At 48.6% G+C, this 18,941-nt stretch overlaps 8 protein-coding genes across 8 annotated transcripts; 4 read left to right on the forward strand and 4 right to left on the reverse strand.

Annotated features, from left to right (window-relative positions):
* Positions 1-930: 930 nt before the first annotated feature.
* Positions 931-4,064, reverse strand: FSUBG_12314 (beta-galactosidase; the record flags this gene model as incomplete). Its single annotated transcript, XM_036677089.1, has 2 exons — positions 931-2,065; positions 2,116-4,064. 2 exons carry the CDS (start codon positions 4,062-4,064, stop codon positions 931-933), a joined length of 3,084 nt encoding a protein of 1,027 aa, XP_036532190.1.
* Positions 4,065-4,647: 583 nt separating this feature from the next.
* Positions 4,648-6,332, reverse strand: FSUBG_12315 (hexose transporter; the record flags this gene model as incomplete). Its single annotated transcript, XM_036677090.1, has 3 exons — positions 4,648-5,998; positions 6,055-6,130; positions 6,188-6,332. 3 exons carry the CDS (start codon positions 6,330-6,332, stop codon positions 4,648-4,650), a joined length of 1,572 nt encoding a protein of 523 aa, XP_036532191.1.
* A 917-nt stretch (positions 6,333-7,249) lies between these two features.
* On the forward strand, positions 7,250-9,081 carry FSUBG_12316 (uncharacterized protein; the record flags this gene model as incomplete). Its single annotated transcript, XM_036677091.1, has 4 exons — positions 7,250-7,352; positions 7,435-7,588; positions 7,648-7,797; positions 7,857-9,081. 4 exons carry the CDS (start codon positions 7,250-7,252, stop codon positions 9,079-9,081), a joined length of 1,632 nt encoding a protein of 543 aa, XP_036532192.1.
* A 515-nt stretch (positions 9,082-9,596) lies between these two features.
* FSUBG_12317 (glucosamine-6-phosphate isomerase) lies at positions 9,597-10,652 on the forward strand (the record flags this gene model as incomplete). Its single annotated transcript, XM_036677092.1, has 3 exons — positions 9,597-9,660; positions 9,732-10,426; positions 10,476-10,652. The coding sequence occupies 3 exons, from the start codon at positions 9,597-9,599 to the stop codon at positions 10,650-10,652; spliced, it is 936 nt and encodes a 311-aa protein (XP_036532193.1).
* Positions 10,653-10,685: 33 nt separating this feature from the next.
* Positions 10,686-12,527, reverse strand: FSUBG_12318 (c6 finger; the record flags this gene model as incomplete). Its single annotated transcript, XM_036677093.1, has 4 exons — positions 10,686-10,915; positions 10,963-11,939; positions 11,996-12,205; positions 12,442-12,527. 4 exons carry the CDS (start codon positions 12,525-12,527, stop codon positions 10,686-10,688), a joined length of 1,503 nt encoding a protein of 500 aa, XP_036532194.1.
* Positions 12,528-12,913: 386 nt separating this feature from the next.
* FSUBG_12319 (glucokinase) lies at positions 12,914-14,585 on the forward strand (the record flags this gene model as incomplete). Its single annotated transcript, XM_036677094.1, has 2 exons — positions 12,914-13,031; positions 13,084-14,585. 2 exons carry the CDS (start codon positions 12,914-12,916, stop codon positions 14,583-14,585), a joined length of 1,620 nt encoding a protein of 539 aa, XP_036532195.1.
* Positions 14,586-14,804: 219 nt separating this feature from the next.
* FSUBG_12320 (uncharacterized protein) lies at positions 14,805-15,577 on the reverse strand (the record flags this gene model as incomplete). Its single annotated transcript, XM_036677096.1, has 2 exons — positions 14,805-15,316; positions 15,418-15,577. The coding sequence occupies 2 exons, from the start codon at positions 15,575-15,577 to the stop codon at positions 14,805-14,807; spliced, it is 672 nt and encodes a 223-aa protein (XP_036532196.1).
* Positions 15,578-16,658: 1,081 nt separating this feature from the next.
* On the forward strand, positions 16,659-18,205 carry FSUBG_12321 (cytochrome b2 mitochondrial; the record flags this gene model as incomplete). The annotated part of the gene is made up of 3 exons (XM_036677097.1): positions 16,659-16,785; positions 16,843-17,994; positions 18,045-18,205. 3 exons carry the CDS (start codon positions 16,659-16,661, stop codon positions 18,203-18,205), a joined length of 1,440 nt encoding a protein of 479 aa, XP_036532197.1.
* Positions 18,206-18,941: the final 736 nt, after the last annotated feature.

Here is an 18,941-nt window from a genome sequence, read left to right on the forward strand (position 1 = left end):
CCCAAACGCCAGCCTCCCAGCGCATAGCTCACTGAAGAATAAATAGTGTTACAGTTCCAGAGATCTACTCTCGTGGGAGTTTCAAAACAATCTTTTGACGAACACCGATCCTCACCCAGATCTGGCGCCAGATCGTATTATTGAGCGCCCAAAGGCGGTATACAACGAGGAGACTGGTAAATATGTCATGTGGATGCACGTTGACAATTCGACTTATGGGGATGCCCGGTCTGGTGTTGCCGTGTCTGACACACCCTGCGGAGACTATGAGTACCTCGGAAGCCTGCGACCAAAAGGCCACATTGCTCGCGATATGACCCTTTTTGTGGATGATGACAGCACTGCGTATCTTGTTGCTGAAGACAGAAAAGAAGGAACCCACTTCTTCCAGTTGTCCGACAACTACACCGTGGTTGATTCTTTGGCCGCTACCATTCCATACTCATTCATGTCAGCCCTCAAAGCACCGGCAGTTATGAAGACGGGTGGGGTGTATTACTTCTTTGGCAGCCACTTGACTGGTTGGTCTACGGTACGTTCATGACGCTATCTTTCAGGTCTCAGATGCTAAAGCCCCTCAGAATGACAACCAATATACAACGACCAAGGATCTCAAGGGATCGTGGTCTAAGCCTGCAAGTTTTGCGCCAACGGGCAGTAAAACTTGCAATTCCCAGACCACATTGGTCCTTCAAACTGCCGCTGGTAAATTTGTGTACATGGGTGACAGATGGAATAAGAATGAACTGGATAAGTCTGGATATATTTGGGAACCGTTGACGATTGATGCTAAAGCAAGGAATGCTTCAATGTCGTGCAGAACGACTTGGAAGCTGTCCGAAGTAGGACTATAGGAGACAGTATAACCAATGTAGAAGAGATGGTCTACTTAAAAATTTTCATGATAAACGTGCCATGTATTTACTTGGTTCAGATACTCTCAAGTACAAACCCGTATGACTCAGGCTTAACCTTGACCAATAAATCATCTCGCACACCAGGTCCACACGTAGCGCTACCAACACCAGCGACCCTGGGACTCAGATTAAGAAGCGTGGCATCTTCGCGAACCAGATCACAAGGATGCTTTGCGTTCTCGATAGTTTGATCTGACAAACGACCACCAGTCCAGTTAAAGGTTGCGGTATCGACCCTCGAAGCTCTAATCCCGTGCCCGTCGGCATCCACAAGCCGCAGCCAGCGCGTATCCATTCTGTTTCCATTTCCTTGAGGGACATCGTATGGAACCTCGAGATCATCCACTGGGGAAGACCAAATCCCAATAGCTTGTGAGTGCTTCTTATCGGGATAAGACTCGCCTGGACCTCGACCGAACCACGAGGCTTGACTGAGATGCTTGGGCAGTCTGATGTTCAAGCCAACTCTTGGTACGTCGACTGGGAAGACTCCCGTAGGGTTCAGGTCAAGGTTCATCGATAAGATACCCTTGGATGATATGTGGTAGACGGTGTTAATGTCGTAACCCCATCCCAAAACTGGTGGCGCAAAGTAGGTCTTGGTCTCGATCCTGACACCTGAACCGTCCTTGTCTGTCTCGACCTTGAATGATCTCAGCTGAGAAGTCATTCGGTGAACACCATAGTCCTTCCATACGCTGACCGCACTATCCTTGTCGTTATCTGTTGGTGCACGCCAGAAGCATGGATAAATTGCCGCACGAGTAACTGGATCAACTTCCAGCAAATCGGATCCGTGAGACCATTTGGTGACGTATCCTCGCACGCGATCGAAGTGAATATCCCAGTCCGCGCCAGCCACTTCAACCTTGGTTCGGTTTTCGACAACCTTGACATTTCCGGAGGAAGCTGATAGACTGACGGGAATACTGGGTTGTCTTTCGGCGGAGATCTTATGCTGAAACCACGCAACTTCATGCGAAGCTGGTGCCCACGAGGTAGACTCTTTGAGACTGAAAGAGATGCTTAGGAACACTTCTTTGTCATGATCCAAATACTTAGTTAGATCGACGGGTAGAGCAAGGTCTACTGTATCCCACGGTCGGACGTTCGGAACTTCGAGAACACCTGACTCAAGCAAGGATAGCCTAGTTACCCTTGATTAGCTCAATCTCGCTATCATTTCACGTTGGCTTACTCGTCTCCAAATGCCTTTATGGCAAACTTTGCCTCCAAATGGTCCAGGCCGATAAAATCATACTCATTAGTGATCAACAATTTGCCATCCTCGAACTTAAAGTTGATGGGCTGGAACACTCTCTTTAGCTCAACCAAGCCCGGCGTTGGTTTATGCTCGCTGTTACATAGCCCATCCATGACAAATGTTGAGTCGTTCGGCTGGTCACCAAAGTCGCCTCCATAAGCATAGTAGCCGTCCTTGTGCAAGAGGCCGTGGTTGGCCCATTCCCAGATGAACCCACCCTGAAGACGTTTATACTTGCGGAACGCGTCTTGGTAATCATCCAGGCCACCCGGGCCATTACCCATGGCGTGAGCATATTCGCAGAGGATCACGGGCTTCTCCCACTGCCCATCCTTGATGCCGTCGATTTCGACATGTCTCTTGAGACGATCTTGGTCAGGATACATGTAAGAGTACATATCAGTCTTTTGTGCTTTGATGTCACCTTCGTAGTGAATAAGTCGATCATCAATACTTCGTGCATACTCGATCATCGCAACGTGGTTCACACCGTAGAAGGACTCATTGCCGAGAGACCACGAGAAGATGCAAGGATGGTTCTTATCCCTCTGCACCATCTGTACCATTCTGTCGAGGTATGACTCGCGCCATTCGGGATTATCAGAGGTAAACTGTGCTGCTTTGGGGAAGAACTCCTCCTTGCTGCCCTCATAATCCAGATATGGAGCAGGCGTGACGTGCTGGGTGACAACATCATAGAATCCATGACACTCTAGGTCAGCTTCGTCCATGACCCAGAATCCCAGCTCGTCGGCCAAGTCGTACAGCCAGGGTTGTCCAGGATAATGACTTGTTCGGAGGGCGTTGATGTTATGCTGCTTCATGAGCAACAGATCTTGTTTGAGGAACTCATATGGGACAGCCCTTCCATGGATTGGATGGTGGTCATGTCTGTTCGTGCCCCGAAGAAGGATGGGTGAGCCGTTTACAGTGATGAGACCATCTTTCAGTTCGACCTTTCGGAAGCCAACATTCTGTGCAATAGTCTGAATTGACTCTCCTCCTTCTGTCTGTAGAGATATCTCGAGCTGGTAAAGGTAAGGGTTTTCAGCAGTCCACTTCTTCGGCTTTGAAACGGGTATTTTAAACTTGGCTGTGTTGATATCAACTGCCTTGCGTGTTGAGCTCACTTCGACACCGGAATCTCGAAGAATGAGCAAAAGATCAAGAGACGACGTTTTCGGTTTGTTCAAGGTGACATCGACTTGGAGGACAGCATTCTCGTAGCTCTCATCGAGGTTTGTCTTGACAAAGAAGTCTTCAATCCTCGATTGTCCAGGGAGTGCCAGTAAAGTCACATCGCGGAAGATACCTGATAGCCACCACTGGTCTTGGTCCTCGATGTATGATGCCTCGCACCATTGATAGACTCTGACTACCAATTCGTTGTCACTGTCCTTCTTGGCGATGGCTGTGATGTCGAATTCGGCAGCATTGCGGCTACCTTGCGAGTATCCAACAAAGGAGCCATTCAGCCAGACGTGATACGCGCTGTCAACGCCATCAAAACGTAGTCTAAGTTGAGATGTGCTGTCCCATCCAGTGGGAACTTTGAATTGTCGCCGATAGGTCCCCGTGGGGTTCTCAGTGGGAATGTAAGGAGGGTTTGACGGAAACGGAAATTGTACATTGGTGTAGTGCGGGTGGCCATGTCCTTGCAACTGCCAATGGCCTGGGACATCGATCGCGGACCAAGTCTCTTCAGGGCTTCCGTCCTTTGGGGGATATTCCGAAGCTTCCAAGGGCGTTGGGGCATATTGGAAATCCCATGTTCCATTGAGCAGGAGATGTGTAGGAGGCAACCAGTAGGCTCTAGGAGCAAGCCTATTCCTCTGTATCACCTCGAGATTCTCGTAGTCTGGCTTATCCATCGTTGAATCCATAATGGACAATTAAACCTTGGTGAAATAAAACCAGGGCTTCGTTGTATGTGCGTTGAGAAGCAATGGAGTTATAGGCACACTAATAGAACTGAAAGCCTACTACGAAATCCAGTGATGGCACTCGGCGGAGCGATTGAGGGGACGATAAGATGAAAGACCCCACTTTCGCCGAAAAAAGCCGGGGGGTCGACCTTCTACAGCAATGACTCGGGTGAGGTTGCGAGAAACCCCTCATTTGCGAAGCTAGCATAAACACTACAGGTTAAGTGACTAGGTTACCAGGTTTGGGCAAAGCCAGCATAATAAGAATCCAACATGGCGACGCTTTGTGAGCAATTATGGCCTTCTTGGGAATTGGTTGTGGTATTAGATATGTAAAGTTGAATCAGCTACGGTCTGTCTATGAACTTGTACGGCATTTCTAAAACGTACGTTCATTCGACTGGGATTTGCTGATCACTGGCCTCTGCCCAGTTGTATACGATCAAGAGTTGGACGAGCAATCAGCGAAAGATCAATACCAAAGACTTAATTAATTATACTATGTCTTGTACTCCTACATAATTCAATCACCCCAATCCTTTTATATGGACCCTCGCTTCTCAGTCTCGATCACCTGAACGGTCTTCTCTGTGTTCTTCAGAACCTCTCCAACAAGTTTGTCTCCCATCTCGGGACCATCGAGCACCAAAGCTGTCTCCTCCAGGCTCAGGCCACGTGTCTCAACAAACAAGAAGTAGACGACAATAGCCTCTACAGCCAGCCAAACATCGTAAGTAATGTAATACTTCCAGCCCGAGTTTGTGACACCAATTGGGTTGGCGTATTGGTTGAAGATCAGAGCGCAGGCCACAAACAGGTTGTACAAGACGAGGCCTCTTGCACGGAGGTTGAAAGGAAGGATCTCAACAACGTAAGTGACCTGGAGAACACCCCAACCTGCTGTGAAGAAGACGTTGAAGAGGAAAATCATGGCAAGAACACCCTTGGCGATGCCACTTGGGCCTCCAGTTCCATCTTCATTGAGGTCGGTCGACATCTCGTAGGTCGCCTCGAGAGCTGTCCATACAACGTAGGTTGCCAGGGAACCAAGAGTCGAGAAAAGGAACAGGGCGCGGCGAGGAATACGGTTGACAAGAAGGGAAAACACAACACCCCAGAACAATCCCCAGACGGTCAGCAACGCATTGATGAGTGTCTGTGTCTCTTGAGATCGGTAGCCAATCGAGTTGAGGATCAAGGTCAAGTAGTAGCTGATGAGACCATTACCACTCCACTGACTGAAGAAGCCAACTGCGAGAATGATGAAGAAACGATGACGATTGCCCTTCGTCTTGAAGAAAGAAAGGTAGCTGGTGGAGTTCATAGCGTCATTCTCCAAGCGAATGGCTGTTCGAATCTCCTCCATCTCGACAGCCACTGCGGGGTTGCTGCTGTCTCCGTTGGCGTGATACTTGATAAGAAGCTTCTCGGCCTCGGGCTCACGCTCTTGAGCAACTAGCCATCGAGGAGACTCGTCGATGAGGAAGCATAGACCAAGCTGTAGGAAGCTGGACAATGCTTGGAGGATGGAAGGGATTCGCCAAGCCCAGTCGCTGTTGATTCTGAAGGTGCCATAAGTAATCCAGGCTGCAGAAAGAGCACCAAGACCCCAAAGAGTGTTGTAGATAGAAACCATGGGCGCTCGTTGAGTGGGGTACGCCAACTCCATAATCAGAACAGGCGCAGCTGTGATGTTCAGAGCCAGCCCGAAACCGAGAATACCTCGAGCAGCAATGAACATGCCCGTATTCCGGGCTCCACCTTGAAGACCAACACCGAGAAGCATGATGGTCGCTCCAACAACAAGACCAGGTCGACGACCATATTTATCACAGAACCATGCACAGAATGGCAAAGCGGCGAGTTGACCAATGTTCTGAATTGCGTTCAAGCTGGAGTGAGTTAGTTTAGTTATGGAGCCAAGAGACTTAACGAGGTCAAGACTTACATGGCGAGTTTATTGGCATCAGGATTATTGAAGGCTGCTTTCCACGTATCCAGGCTCTGCAATCCATTCATCATACCTGACAAAGATGTAAATAAATGTGAGCTGACACCAATTAATTAGACTGGACACTTACTTCCATCATATCCAGTGGCATAACTGGAGATGAGCGAAAGACAGAGAATCGCATTGAGTTTGAGGATGCCCTTGTTGGTCAGCCAGCCAAACCAGCCAGCGGCCAACTGGTCGTCGAGGGCAAGAGTAGCCTGTGCTTGAACCATTGTGATGCGGTGATGAGACGAGGGTTCGGTTTAGCTGGAGACATGCAAACGAACGGAGAGAGGGGAGGCAAGGTAGTATTATCTACCATCTGAGCCCGATACCGTATCTCTTGTGGGCCGATGTTCCCCGCGACGTTGCTATTATCGGACCCCCCATGGGGCGAGCTAGCTTAGTCCCCATAGTGCACGCGACCATGATAGACAAGGATGGAAGTGATTAGCATCGGAGAGTCCACCGAACTTTGCCGGAGCCAATCTCGAGCTCGTTCTCTAGCCTGTGAGATTAGTCTTATCATCTGATCAGGGTCCGACCATGTACTCGGAGCCGAAATTCCACGCGAAAATAAGTCCCTCGTTTAGGGAACGAAGTTTGAGTTTGGGCTTTGCATGCGCAAGCAATTGGACCCGAGTCATTATAGTAGCCGGATACAGCACAGCAGTAAGCCCTCGTTTACAGATAGACATACATTCTCAGCTGTAACAGCACAAGAGAGACGTTTCCCCAAGAAACAAGTCCATTGAGAATAAACGGAACAATTGCGCATCAATTCCGTGTTTACCCACTCAAATCCAAAGATCATTGAACCTGCATGAACTTTTGCAGCCCCAGCTCTTGATGGGGCCGCTATCGACTGTGGAGTGACCGTTCATCAGCTGTTCCCTAGCCTGATTCATCCACTCTAGACGATGAAAGGCAAGGCCAGAATGCGGAGAAGTTCCCAAGAGGGTCAAAATCGCCGGCGTCATTCGCCGGTTTTGCCCATCCCATCCCCAAGGGTCTGGGAGATGATCTGGGGAAAGACACTGTTGATCCGGAGTCATGTTAAGAGGGGCTGATTGTCCACTCATTTTTGGTCTTGAGGTCACAGGTCTGTTAGTTGTTTTTTGCCGTATCACTTCAATTTGGGATATTCAACATGGGTCTTCTTTCACTCGCTACCACTTTCTTGGCCTTTGGCTCTGCAGCGTCTGCGGCGAGTCTGGCTAAGCGTAACAGCAATAGTCAGAAGCTCACACCAGGTTCGTTTCAAGGTTCCATTGCCGAAACTTGTGTTGACAGAGTCTACAGCTGCGCAGAGCCTTTTTGACTATTCTATGTCAGTGTCGGAGTCTCGTTATGACTCAAGCTACGGTTATGTCTGGTACCAGGATAATGGCCAATGGTCTGTCCGCTTTACGGCCTGGCACATTCCAGGACTTCTGCATCGCGCCAAGGGCGATGATGTGAAGACTGCTGTCAAGGCTATCGAAAATGTGTAAGTCATATTCTCATCGGCCTCATTGAACTCACTTGACTGACATTCATTTTCATCAGCTTGGCGAACCAGTTGAACAGCAACTTCAGCTCTCCTTGGTACGGTACTTTCAAGCTCTCGCCGGATGAGCCTGACCCTACTCCCAATGGACCTCTGTACCCTCCTAGTATCTATGGTACTTATGATCCCAACTGGAGGGAATTTGTCGGGTAAGTCACAGTAATTCCTCGTCAATTGATGAATCTCGGGTGCTGACCTTTTTTCACAGTACCCAGCTTATCCAGGTTGTCGAGGAGTTTGGACATCTTCTACCAGCTGGTCTTGAATCTCGCATCGAAGACGCCCTTGAGGCTGCTGCAATTGGAGGAATGCGTCGCAACGGATCTTTCCCATTGGGCGACAACCTGATTCTTGGTTACTCCAACCCGGGCATCATGCGAGCTCTCACTACTGGCTGGGTCGGAAAGCGCAAGAACAACAAAGTCCTCATCGACTTTGCCAAGGAGCAGGGCAACGATCTCCTGAAGCTTTTCAAGCGATGCCAGAATTCGCTGTCTGAGTACAATGCGCCAAACTACTATGGCATAGACATTTGGGCTCTTGCGGCAAACATTGCTTATGGTCCAAAGGATGCTCCCATGACCAAGAACTCAGTGTTGATCCTCCAGGAGATGTGGAAGGACATTGCTGCTCACTATAACCCTTATCTCGGCAACATGGTTGGGCCTTACGATCGTGCCTACAGTCGTGATGCCACCACTCACTCTCAGATTCTTTCCATGATTCTCTGGGGTGTCTACGGACGCGGTGTTGGAGGCCAGCCTCCTCTCGGCGAAGGTGATCTCCTCTACGACATCGCCCAAGGTGCCGCGCTTGCTCTGGTCATGGATGTCATCGCACCAACAATCTCCAAGGACGCTCAGGCCATCATCAAGTCCAAGGGCAAGTGGAAAGGCACACGGTTCATCAAGAAGACCATCTACGAGGAGCTTGACTCGAACAACCCCCGCCACGTCACCTCTTGGCTCAGTGCTGAGCTCATGATTGGCGGCCAGACCGTCAACGAGACCGTAAACAGAGGCAACCAGTATGTCCCAGCTATCGTGCAGTGGGCCTCTGACCCCTCGCACAAGCCTTATCCGTACATGGGCTTCTTCTCGCTATACCCCAGCGCCTCAACCTTGAACGCAAAGGCCGAAGCAAACAAGTTGACGGTGTCTTACCCCAACACTACCCAGGATGGAGCCAACATCTTCACTTTTGCTCTGACTGGTATTCCCCCTTCTTGGACTCTTGGTGGCAAGAACGTTGTCAAGGGGCTTGAGAAGCTGCCATGTCTTGATGTGAACGTTACTGCACCAGGATTGGTGAAGCAGGATGTCGTTTACGGCGCTACACTGAGGGATCACTGGATCTACAACATCTCGTACGCGGTGCCTGAGGGGTTCAAGGGTACCCCTAGTGTCACTTTGGACATGACTTATACCTGCTAGAGTAACAAGGGGCGGATGCAACACTGAGTAATGGGGCTAATATGTTTCTGTCAGATTATTAGAAGTGTAATTATAACATAGCAAATGTCAAATAAAGAGGAGTTCAGAAATTTAAAGTTCATCTAGATCCGGTCGCGACTCATGTTCCAGAGGCCGGTTTTTTTAGTGGCATTTGGTAGTTGGCCGCATTTTTGTCATTTGCCGATAAGGAGCTAACTTGAAGTTGTTAGTGTCCCGTACCCAAGGGGCTGGAACCGTAGAATGGCCGTAGTATCCCGGTTCAGTAACTACCGCGAAACTCTGTTTGGCTCGGTCTACACACCGGCAAAGTTCGGGCTTCTCCCTTGCTTCTATCATAGCCCAATGACACAATGGATAGTTTGGCACGTTGATAGAGAAGAATTGTATAAGAGATAGTAGCCAGTTAAGGAGAGGTCGAAATCTAGACTTTGTGCAAGTTGACATTATCCATCGAATACTATTGTTCTAATACCTCTACACATTTTAAACCCAAGATGCGTCTCGTAATCCGCGAAGGCCCTCAAGAGGCATCCCAATACATCTCTGACTACATCATCAGTAAGCCTTGCCTGCTTATATAAGTCCCCAGTCTAGATCAAACAAGATGTGCTGATGCTGTAGTGATTCAGACCGCATTCGTGCTTTCAATCCCTCATCCGAGAAGCCATTCGTCCTCGGCCTTCCCACCGGAAGCAGCCCTCTCCATATATACAATGACTTGATCAAAGCATACAAGGCTTCCAAGATATCCTTCCAACATGTCGTGACATTTAACATGGACGAATACGTCGGCCTACCCCGCGAACATCCCGAGTCATACTACTCTTTCATGCACCACAATCTGTTCAAACACATCGACATCCAACCAGAGAATATTCACCTGCTCAATGGGAATGCTCCTGACCTCTTCGCCGAGTGCTCGGCTTATGAGGATAAGATCAAGTCGTTCGGTGGAATTGAGCTCTTCCTTGGAGGTATAGGAACGGACGGTCATATTGCCTTTAATGAACCGGGCTCCAGTCTTGTCAGCAGAACTCGAATCAAATCTCTTGCATATGAGACCCGGATTGCAAATGCGAGATTCTTTGACAATGATATTGAAGCAGTGCCTGACATGGCCTTGACTGTTGGAGTGCAGACTGTTATGGATGCACGAGAAGTCGTCATTATTGCTACGGGGGCCTCGAAGGCCATTGCCATTCAGCAAGCAGTTGAGGGTGGAGTCAGCCATCTCTGCACACTCTCGTGCCTCCAGTTACACCCAAAAAGCATGGTGGTAGTGGACAGAGATGCTACCCTCGAGTTGAAAGTGAAGACAGTGAATGTAAGTACTCAGCCCAAGTTGTCTCCATCAACAAGACTGACAAGTACAGTATTTTTATGGAGTCGAAAAGACAATCAGACAAAGGGAGGTCTCGGGTCACCTTCCTCCATCGCCCACATTGACAGCTGATGGGGAGGAAGATGGTGATTTGAAGCCTGATAACATGGCATCACGTATAGCGCCAACTTTTCGGGTTCGGTCTGTGACATTCCCCGTCGGAATGTGAGGTCAAGTTTTCTAGGTAGATCGGCAGTGTTATTTACTCAGGAAATTGAATTTGCTGCAAATTTACTTGATCGAATAATTGCCAAGAATAATCAAACGTAGGGTCCATAACTGTAGGATGACCTGGCTGCACATAAGTGAAGTCTGGCGTGCTGATATCCTGGAGGCTGTCCTCTAGTCGTGCAATAAGCTTGTCGCACAGACTAGGCTTGGGCTCATTCTTCTGTTTCAAGATATCAAGGTGCAGCCTGATGTTTCTCATGTCTAGAAAATGGTCAGTATTCGACTCGGATATGCACGATAATGCTTACCGTCTGACTCCCCTACTCCCCCTTGTAACCCTTGCAGAACGATCAAAGCCGCCCAGGTTATCATGATCAAGTCCCAGTTAGCCCAGATGGAGTCATCATGCTGGTGAAGCTTTAAAGTCGCCCTCGCTGACAGGAGCAGCTCTTCCTGTTCATTTGACGTTATACTATGCGCCCAAAGATTGCCACTTCGAGCGGGATGATAGATTGATAGCACAAGTAGTCGATGGAGGACGTACTGGCGGAGAACCAACTTGCTGCTTTGGTCATCAGGCTCTGTCATCTTCCCCTTGAACTCCTGGAGCCAATCATCTAGTTGCTTTGCCCAATCTTTGATAAGAATCCCATCGATGGCAGTGAAGCTCGTGGCTGAACCATGGTAACTCAGGCTAGATTCCTGGAAGCAGGACCAGATAGTCGGTAGCCTCCGCCCAGTAAAGTGACTCAACCCCGTGTGCATCATTCGGGAAAGCTTGTATAGCTGATCGAGAGGTGACATGCGAAGAATTGGCAACGGTGCTTCAATGGGAATCACTGGGCACGACAAGTAAATCGATGAGTGCTCCAAGTCAACGATCTGAATACCGCTGAAGAGCTTGCGCCATTCTCTTGACGTGTCGTCAACATGAGCAGGACAATAGTCCAGCATTAGTCGGTAGCCAATGGCAATCCAGTTTCCGGTTTCCTTGATATTGCCCTCTGTCAGCAAACCAGCAAGGACTATACCAAGTACAGTCTGAAAAGCCCATTCCTCTTGGGAGACGGTTGACTCTCGAGGTGTCCCAATCTCACTGCTGGGGATGCTTAGTTGAGCGATGGCGTTGCACAAGACGGTGAAGAATTGGGGGGCGATTTCTAACACATCTGGTGGTCCTCGACTGCTTGAACAATAGAGAATGGATGCAAGTAAGATTGGTTGAGGGGTCGAAAATGTTTGCTTATCGGGCATGAAGTGCAGCCCTGGCATCCTATCATGAAAGCTGGAACAGACACACGTTATTAATGACTTTGTACAATGCAAAGACAGGTAACGTACGAAGACCAGAGCGACTCTATGGTATCACGTTGCCAAATCGATGATGGCACGGCTGGTGAACATCTCTGTAGGAGTACAATCGCATTCCAGAGTGGTCCATCGGGGGTTGGCTCTGGTGACTGCTCCGAAACTCCAGAGAACATTCCCACAGCACCAAAATCCATATCACCATCGGTTACAATGGAAAGTCTCTCCTCGACAACCTTTAGCCTGGATAAAATGTTGTTCTTGAAATCTAGATCCAGAGTCCCCGAGAGCGAGGGTAACTGAGCTGCATTCGCTCTGGGCACAAATACACAAGGAAGTCCTGCTCGGCGACATCGACGGCATGCTTCACTGCTACCCTGGAGCACGCATTTCATCTTTTGCTTCCGGCAGTTTACTTGGCAGCTTAATCAGCATTCAATCAATGTCTTGGATCATAGGTCCATAGACAAGGGGTGTACCCACTGCAAGCCTTGCGGGCCTTGAGTGCTGAAGCCTCATCTGGGGCGTCGCGGTCCAGGGGACGGGAATCTTCGCCGAAGGTCATGGTCGAGTGTCAGAGTGGGCGTGGATGTCTGCTCTGCTCTGCTGTGCTGTGCTCAGTGGATGTGCGTGCATATGCAAAGTGGATGAAGCAAGAAATGCGCGGGGAGGGAGAGAACGGCGAAGTGACCGATATTTCCCTAGTGTCTTATCAGACTAGTCATCCCTGGTCTAGTACAAATGTGGCTACTCGATCCGGCGTTGGCCGCCACCGGGCCGGACTTTGCCGTGAAGCCTGGCGATGAGATTGCACCATTCCTGGTCAATGCGGATTGAGCTGACTGCGGAATTATTAACAGTTTTGGTATTAGTCTTTGACCTTGCCTCTACAATGCGTACCGTATTCATCGTTTCCATCTTTACGTATTCTTTTGCCTGTCTTGCTTTGCCATGTTGGAGGATGGCTTAGGGGACAGCCAGCAGGCAACTGTTCAATCGGTTGCCCAAGAGTTTGAGGTTGGGAGCGAGAAGATACAGGAGATAACAAATTACTTTGTGAAGCAGATAAGTATGTGCTGTGTCTTGCTATCTCGAGTGTATCTACTGACCCAACCTATCAGAACATGGTTTGAAAGACAAGCATGCTTATCAGATACCATCTTTCGTCACACAAATCCCAAGTGGCCGAGAGAAGGGCCTTTTTCTTGCAGTCGATCTTGGCGGGACAAACTGTCGAGTGTGTGCTGTGACTCTTCATGGCGACTCGACTTTCGATGTCTTTCAGAGGAAGCACCTTGTCCCGCATGATATTCGAGTACACTCAAGTCACAAACCTCTATTCCATTTCATCGCCTTGAAGATTCAAGACCTTCTTCGCGATCATACGAGCGAGAGTAGTGAGAATTCTGAGGTTTCCTTCAACCTTGGCTTCACATTCAGCTTCACTTGTGAACAGACTTCTATCTCCAGCGGCACCCTCGTCCACTGGGACAAAGGATGGGATATCCCAAGCACCCTGGGCCAAGATCCTTGCGCATTACTACAGGAGGCGATTGACGAGATCTCATTACCAGTAAGCGTTTGCGTTCTAGCCAACGACGCAGTCGGAACACTTCTTACTAGGGCATATACTTCGAAAACGAAAAACTCTACCTTGGCGTCAATAATCCTCGGGACCGGCACAAATGCTGCATATATTGAGCGCATCGCCAACGTTCAAAGACTCGACACAACAGCCAATGGCGCACAACACTCTAACTGCGATGGGGTCATGGTGATCAATACAGAATGGGGATCATGGGACGATGGACTCAAGGTTCTTCCGCAAGCACGGTTCGACAAGCTCGTCGACGAGTCTTCTTCAGATCCTGGGTGTGGTCTCCTTGAGAAGATGGTCTCTGGCATGTATCTCGGGGAGCTACTTCGCTTATCGCTCTTGGACCTGATGCGCAACGGTGCATTAGACATGTCATTTCCGGATGGAAGCCCTGTTAACATGCATATGGGCGTTGAGAGTTCATTCTTATCCAAGATAGCAGAGTCAACAGCGGAGAGTTCACCGTCAGCTTTGTCATACATCACCGAGACGCTAGCAGCAACAGGTGTGACATCGAAGGACTTGCAAACTATCCAGCTGCTGGCTACTGTTATCGTGAAACGATCAGCTCGCTTGGTAGGCGCTGGTCTTGCTGCAATCCTCATACAGTCCGGGAGGCTTGGCACTTCAAGCATGTCTCAGAAGACGGGCATGGGAGCTCATACGCATCAAATACACGAGAAGTCAACATCAACACAGACTGGTAGCCATCGGAATACCTTCACACGATTCATACGACGCATATTTGGCTGCATATGTCCAGAGGAACCATCACCCACTTCGACAAGCGGATCATCATGTGACTCCAAAGATACTCTCGAGACGTCAGAAATAGCAGATGAGGTGATTGATATTGCGGTCGATGGCTCACTTTTCGAGTTCCATACTGCTTTCGAGAGTTTTATGCGGACTGCTCTTCAAGACGTTGAAGTGGTTGGGAAGGCGAATGAAGCGAGGATAAAAATAGAGCTTACAAGAGATGGATCTGGGACTGGTGCGGCACTCATAGCTGCAGCTGCAGCGTAACATGTGCATATTGATATAGAACGTTGAATAGATATTTACAACAGAAATTATAACCATGGTCCTTATAATGATTCAGGGCCCCGAAGGAGCTTATCCTGTTCCCTCAGATAAGAGCTGTATCTCTACAGCGTTCTTGCTGTTACCGAACCCATGGAGAAAGACCAAATGCACAAATGTCTCTCATGGGCTAATTCATTCAACAACATAGAGCCAACTCATCTATTTCGCAGGCTTCAACACAAAGTTGTCGAGCTTGAGCGTCAGTTTCCCATCTCCTTTACCCTTCTCTTGGCCTGGCACAGTCCAGTTGATGACCAAGGTACATTTGCCAACATGGATAGGATAAGGCAATGTGAACGAGATATTCACCCACTGATCCACTTTATACGTCGCTTGCTTCACAGGATACCCAAGTGAGCTACTGAAGGAGTTGGGTCCAAACTTGAGTGTTCCTGCTTGGCCATCGCCTGCGCTATCGTAGATCCAGATAGTCATTCCGGGGTTGCGAGGATCCAGGCCCTGAGCTGCACCCTTGGGGAGGTACATGGACCATGAGAGATCGTACTTTCCAAGCTTGCAGTTGGTAAAGTTCTGTTTGAGAGTGCTATAGCCATATTCATCCTGTGCCTTGGCAAGACCAGAGAGCTGGACAGCCTTGTTGCTCTTGTAGCCAGAATCAACAATCTTCAGACTGGTAAGCTTGGGATAGTACGGCGCGTAGACCCATGGATCTGGTACATGTTAGTCAGTCATCTAAATGTGGGTAAATGAAATTACTAAGTATTGATGAAGACGTTTGGGGATTGTGTTGCTAATTGTCGACTGGACTTACTAATGGATGTTGACTCGAAGCCGACGTTTTTGAGCAGGTTTGAAGGATTGGTGCAAGCTCGCTTATCGAGAGACGAAAAGAGATCGCTAAGGATTCCAGAGGGTGCAGCCAGAGCTGAGGCAGCAACTGCCAATGAGTAGAAAAGCTGTATCTTGACCATGTTGACGATTAGACGATATAGATATGGTCTCTGTCTTCTCACAGTCTCTAATAAAAAGGTAAAATAAAAGTTTAAACGCTTTTGCAGACTACACTGTCTTTATAAGAAATATCGCTAGGCATTGTTATTAACTCAAGTCAGGCATGTGAGCAATGTGTTTTCTCGTGGCTTTGGTCTCGATCTGTTTGGGCGTTGATCGAGACCTTTAAGGCGTTCAACTAGGCCAAATAGTGACATATAGTGACACAGGCTTAGCAAGCTATTGACGACTAGCTTGGCTTGCATGCCAGTTCAGGAACTTCAGCTTTCCACCTGCTCGGTACCATTTTGTGCTAGTTGACGTTCATTGCAGAAAGAGTTTAGCTTGTACTTAAATGACGAGCTTATTGGTGGGTATGTGATCCGCTTCGGTTAAGGGAAACCATGCTAAGATAAGCTTCATCGACGCGATTCGGATTATAGATGTTCCAGTGATTTGTCGTACCATCGGCCCAGACAGAATGTTTTTTGCTTACATAGTGACACCTGCTTACTGCTTGGTTTTATTAAGAATTATCGACGTGGATATTTATATAAGTGGGAGTTAAGTTTCTTACTCTGTTTTCTTAGTAGTAGTAGTCCCACTAATTCCAGTTCATTCCACAACATTTTTCTTTTTAGAATAGTTAGGTCGCGGTTTGCTATATTTGCAACAACGACTAGAGTGAAGTAGGTTACCAATCCAGTTCTGTTTAACAATATATTAAATAATTAGAGATTACTATGATAACATTTCAGTATATACCAGTGTGTTTGCCGAATAATAGCAGGCTGCACCTAATACATTAAAATTATTAAAGGCTCCCGGGTAGGATCCGAGAGGCAAAAGACTGTGCCTCGGACGGAACCCGAAACAGATGCGGGGTGCACCAGATCCACCAATCGGAACACAGGATATAGTTTCCGGGTACCTGAATCCCAGAATTCCGTTTGCAATTGACAATTCCGACATGTTAAATACATTCTTGGAAGGCCTTTTGTATGAGAGAGGGGCGCTCTTATCACTCACTGCATTAATACCGCTTCTCAATTAACTCAAGCAATGTCCAAAGAATTTTCCGAGGAGGATCTCGCCGTGCATAACACGCCGGATGACCTTTGGCTAGCGATTAATGATAAAGTCTATGACTTTACAGATTTTGCACCAGACCACCCAGGAGGTGCCGAGAGTGAGTCGTCAACAGCTGTCCGATATTATCGCATGTTTCTTAATTAACGCAACAAAGTCATCTACCAGTATGCCGGCAAGGATGCCAGTGATGAATACAACAGTTTCCACGCGCCTTCATTGGTACAAAAAGCACTAGATGCCAAATATCATCTCGGATCCCTCAAAGCGTCCAAGAGCAACAGGAAGAAGGAATCGGAAGCCAATGGACAAGCAAAGACCAAACCAGGAAATGCAAATGAGAGACCTCCTCTTCGCGACATAATCAACTTGCACGACTTTGAGAACGTAGCATCAACAGCGTTAGCAAAAAAGGAGTGGGCGTATATCAGCGGAGGAGCGAACGATAATATCACCCGCGACGCGAACGCCTTATTCCTGGGACGGATCTGGCTGCGGCCAGCAGTCATGAGAGACGTCCAAACAGTCAACACCGCAACTGAGCTATTTGGGTGCAATCTCCAGTTGCCGGTATACATCTCACCGACGGGCGCAGCCTTGACTGGTGGTGAACAAGGAGAGCTCGCATTAGCTAAAGGAGCGGCAAAGACAGGCATCATTCAGACACTGGCGACACCCTCATCCTTTCCGCACGAAGATGTTCTTGACGTCACGCCGGAACGAGCCTTTTTCCAGTTATACGTGAACAAGAACCGAAAACTGTCCGAATACCTGCTGAGAAAGGTCACAAAAACCGGCAAGATCAAGGCACTCTTCGTCACAGCAGATTTACCCGTCGTTTCCAAGCGAGAAGCTGACGAGAGGGTTAAAAGCGAGAACGCCGGACCAGGGGAAGATTGGAAAGGATCTGGACTGGCACGTCAGACGGGCTCGTTCATTGATCCGTCTCTGAATTGGGATGATATCACCTGGCTCCGTGCTCAGGTCGACGTCCCGATTGTCATCAAGGGAATTCAGAGATGGGAAGATGCTAAACTGGCTATGCAACACGACGTGCAAGGTATTGTTCTAAGCAATCACGGAGGTCGCGCAGCAGACACAGCTCCCCCGTCAATCCTGCTACTCTTGGAGCTTCACAAGAATTGCCCCGAAGTGTTCAACAAGCTCATCGTGTTAGTTGATGGCGGATTTAGAAGAGGTTCCGATGTTCTCAAAGCTATCTGTCTTGGAGCATCCGCTGTCGGTCTCGGAAGACCATTTGCTTACTCAGTAGGCTACGGAGAAGACGGCGTTGAACACGCCTTCAATAGTAAGTCATCATCACCTAGAGCCCAAATGGCCTTACTGACATTACCTAAGTTCTACGAGACGAGCTGGAGACCGCAATGCGTCTTTGCGGCCTGACGGACTTGGCAGATGCAAGCCCCGACTATGTAAACACTTCCGATGTAGACCATCTTGTCCGCGTTGGAGGACATCCTTACGCCCGAAAAGTGCGGAGACCTGGTTCCAAGCTTTGATGAGGTCATCCCCATAGAAAAAGTTGGGAATAGCCGTGCGGGTATCGACATTCCGAGAAATGCGCATGGTTTTTCGGCAACTTCACGATCGATTATCCTTCCGAGTCGGCATAAATGGCGTGGCTAAGTGGGTGAGGTTACAATATCAGTGCAGAAGAGGGTTGGGTGCTGAGAAGAATGAGGGGCATGGGTCATATTAGATCTGGGGTTTAATATCTGTGCTTAGTTTTGCATTTTGCCACCGGGTAAAATACGTAAAATGAAGGAGGGCCTGACAAGTTCAATGCCGAATTAATTGACAATTTACTTGGAAGCTGACCCTTTATTAGTGATATCTCCTTGTGGATCTGCCTGTGGAGCCACGGCTTGGATGAAACCAGTCCGTCCCAGTTTAACCGCTTCCACTGCAATGCCGGAGGAACAATGCCCGGATCGTCGAATAAAGTCAAAGCTGAAGCTCAGAATGGCAACATGTCACAACGCGTCTCCGCATTGTCGAACCACGTGGCTGTTCCAGTTCAAGGTCCCGGCTGTATATCAGCTGCCCTGTATCGATGACCCCCCCTGAAATCACCCGTCGAATCATGGGTTATTCCGTCCGTTTGTGGTTTAATTGCTAGGGGCACAGGGGGTCGCGAATTTAGCCTGAAGACACATAGCAGCGTTTCAGGACAGGACAGGACATCTTCCCACTGGACTGAGGGTCAAAGGCTGGATTGATCTATGCAATGCTGTG

This window comes from Fusarium subglutinans, assembly GCF_013396075.1.
Source record: "Fusarium subglutinans strain NRRL 66333 chromosome Unknown NRRL66333_c0000262, whole genome shotgun sequence".
In the NCBI taxonomy this organism is placed as follows: domain Eukaryota; kingdom Fungi; phylum Ascomycota; class Sordariomycetes; order Hypocreales; family Nectriaceae; genus Fusarium; species Fusarium subglutinans.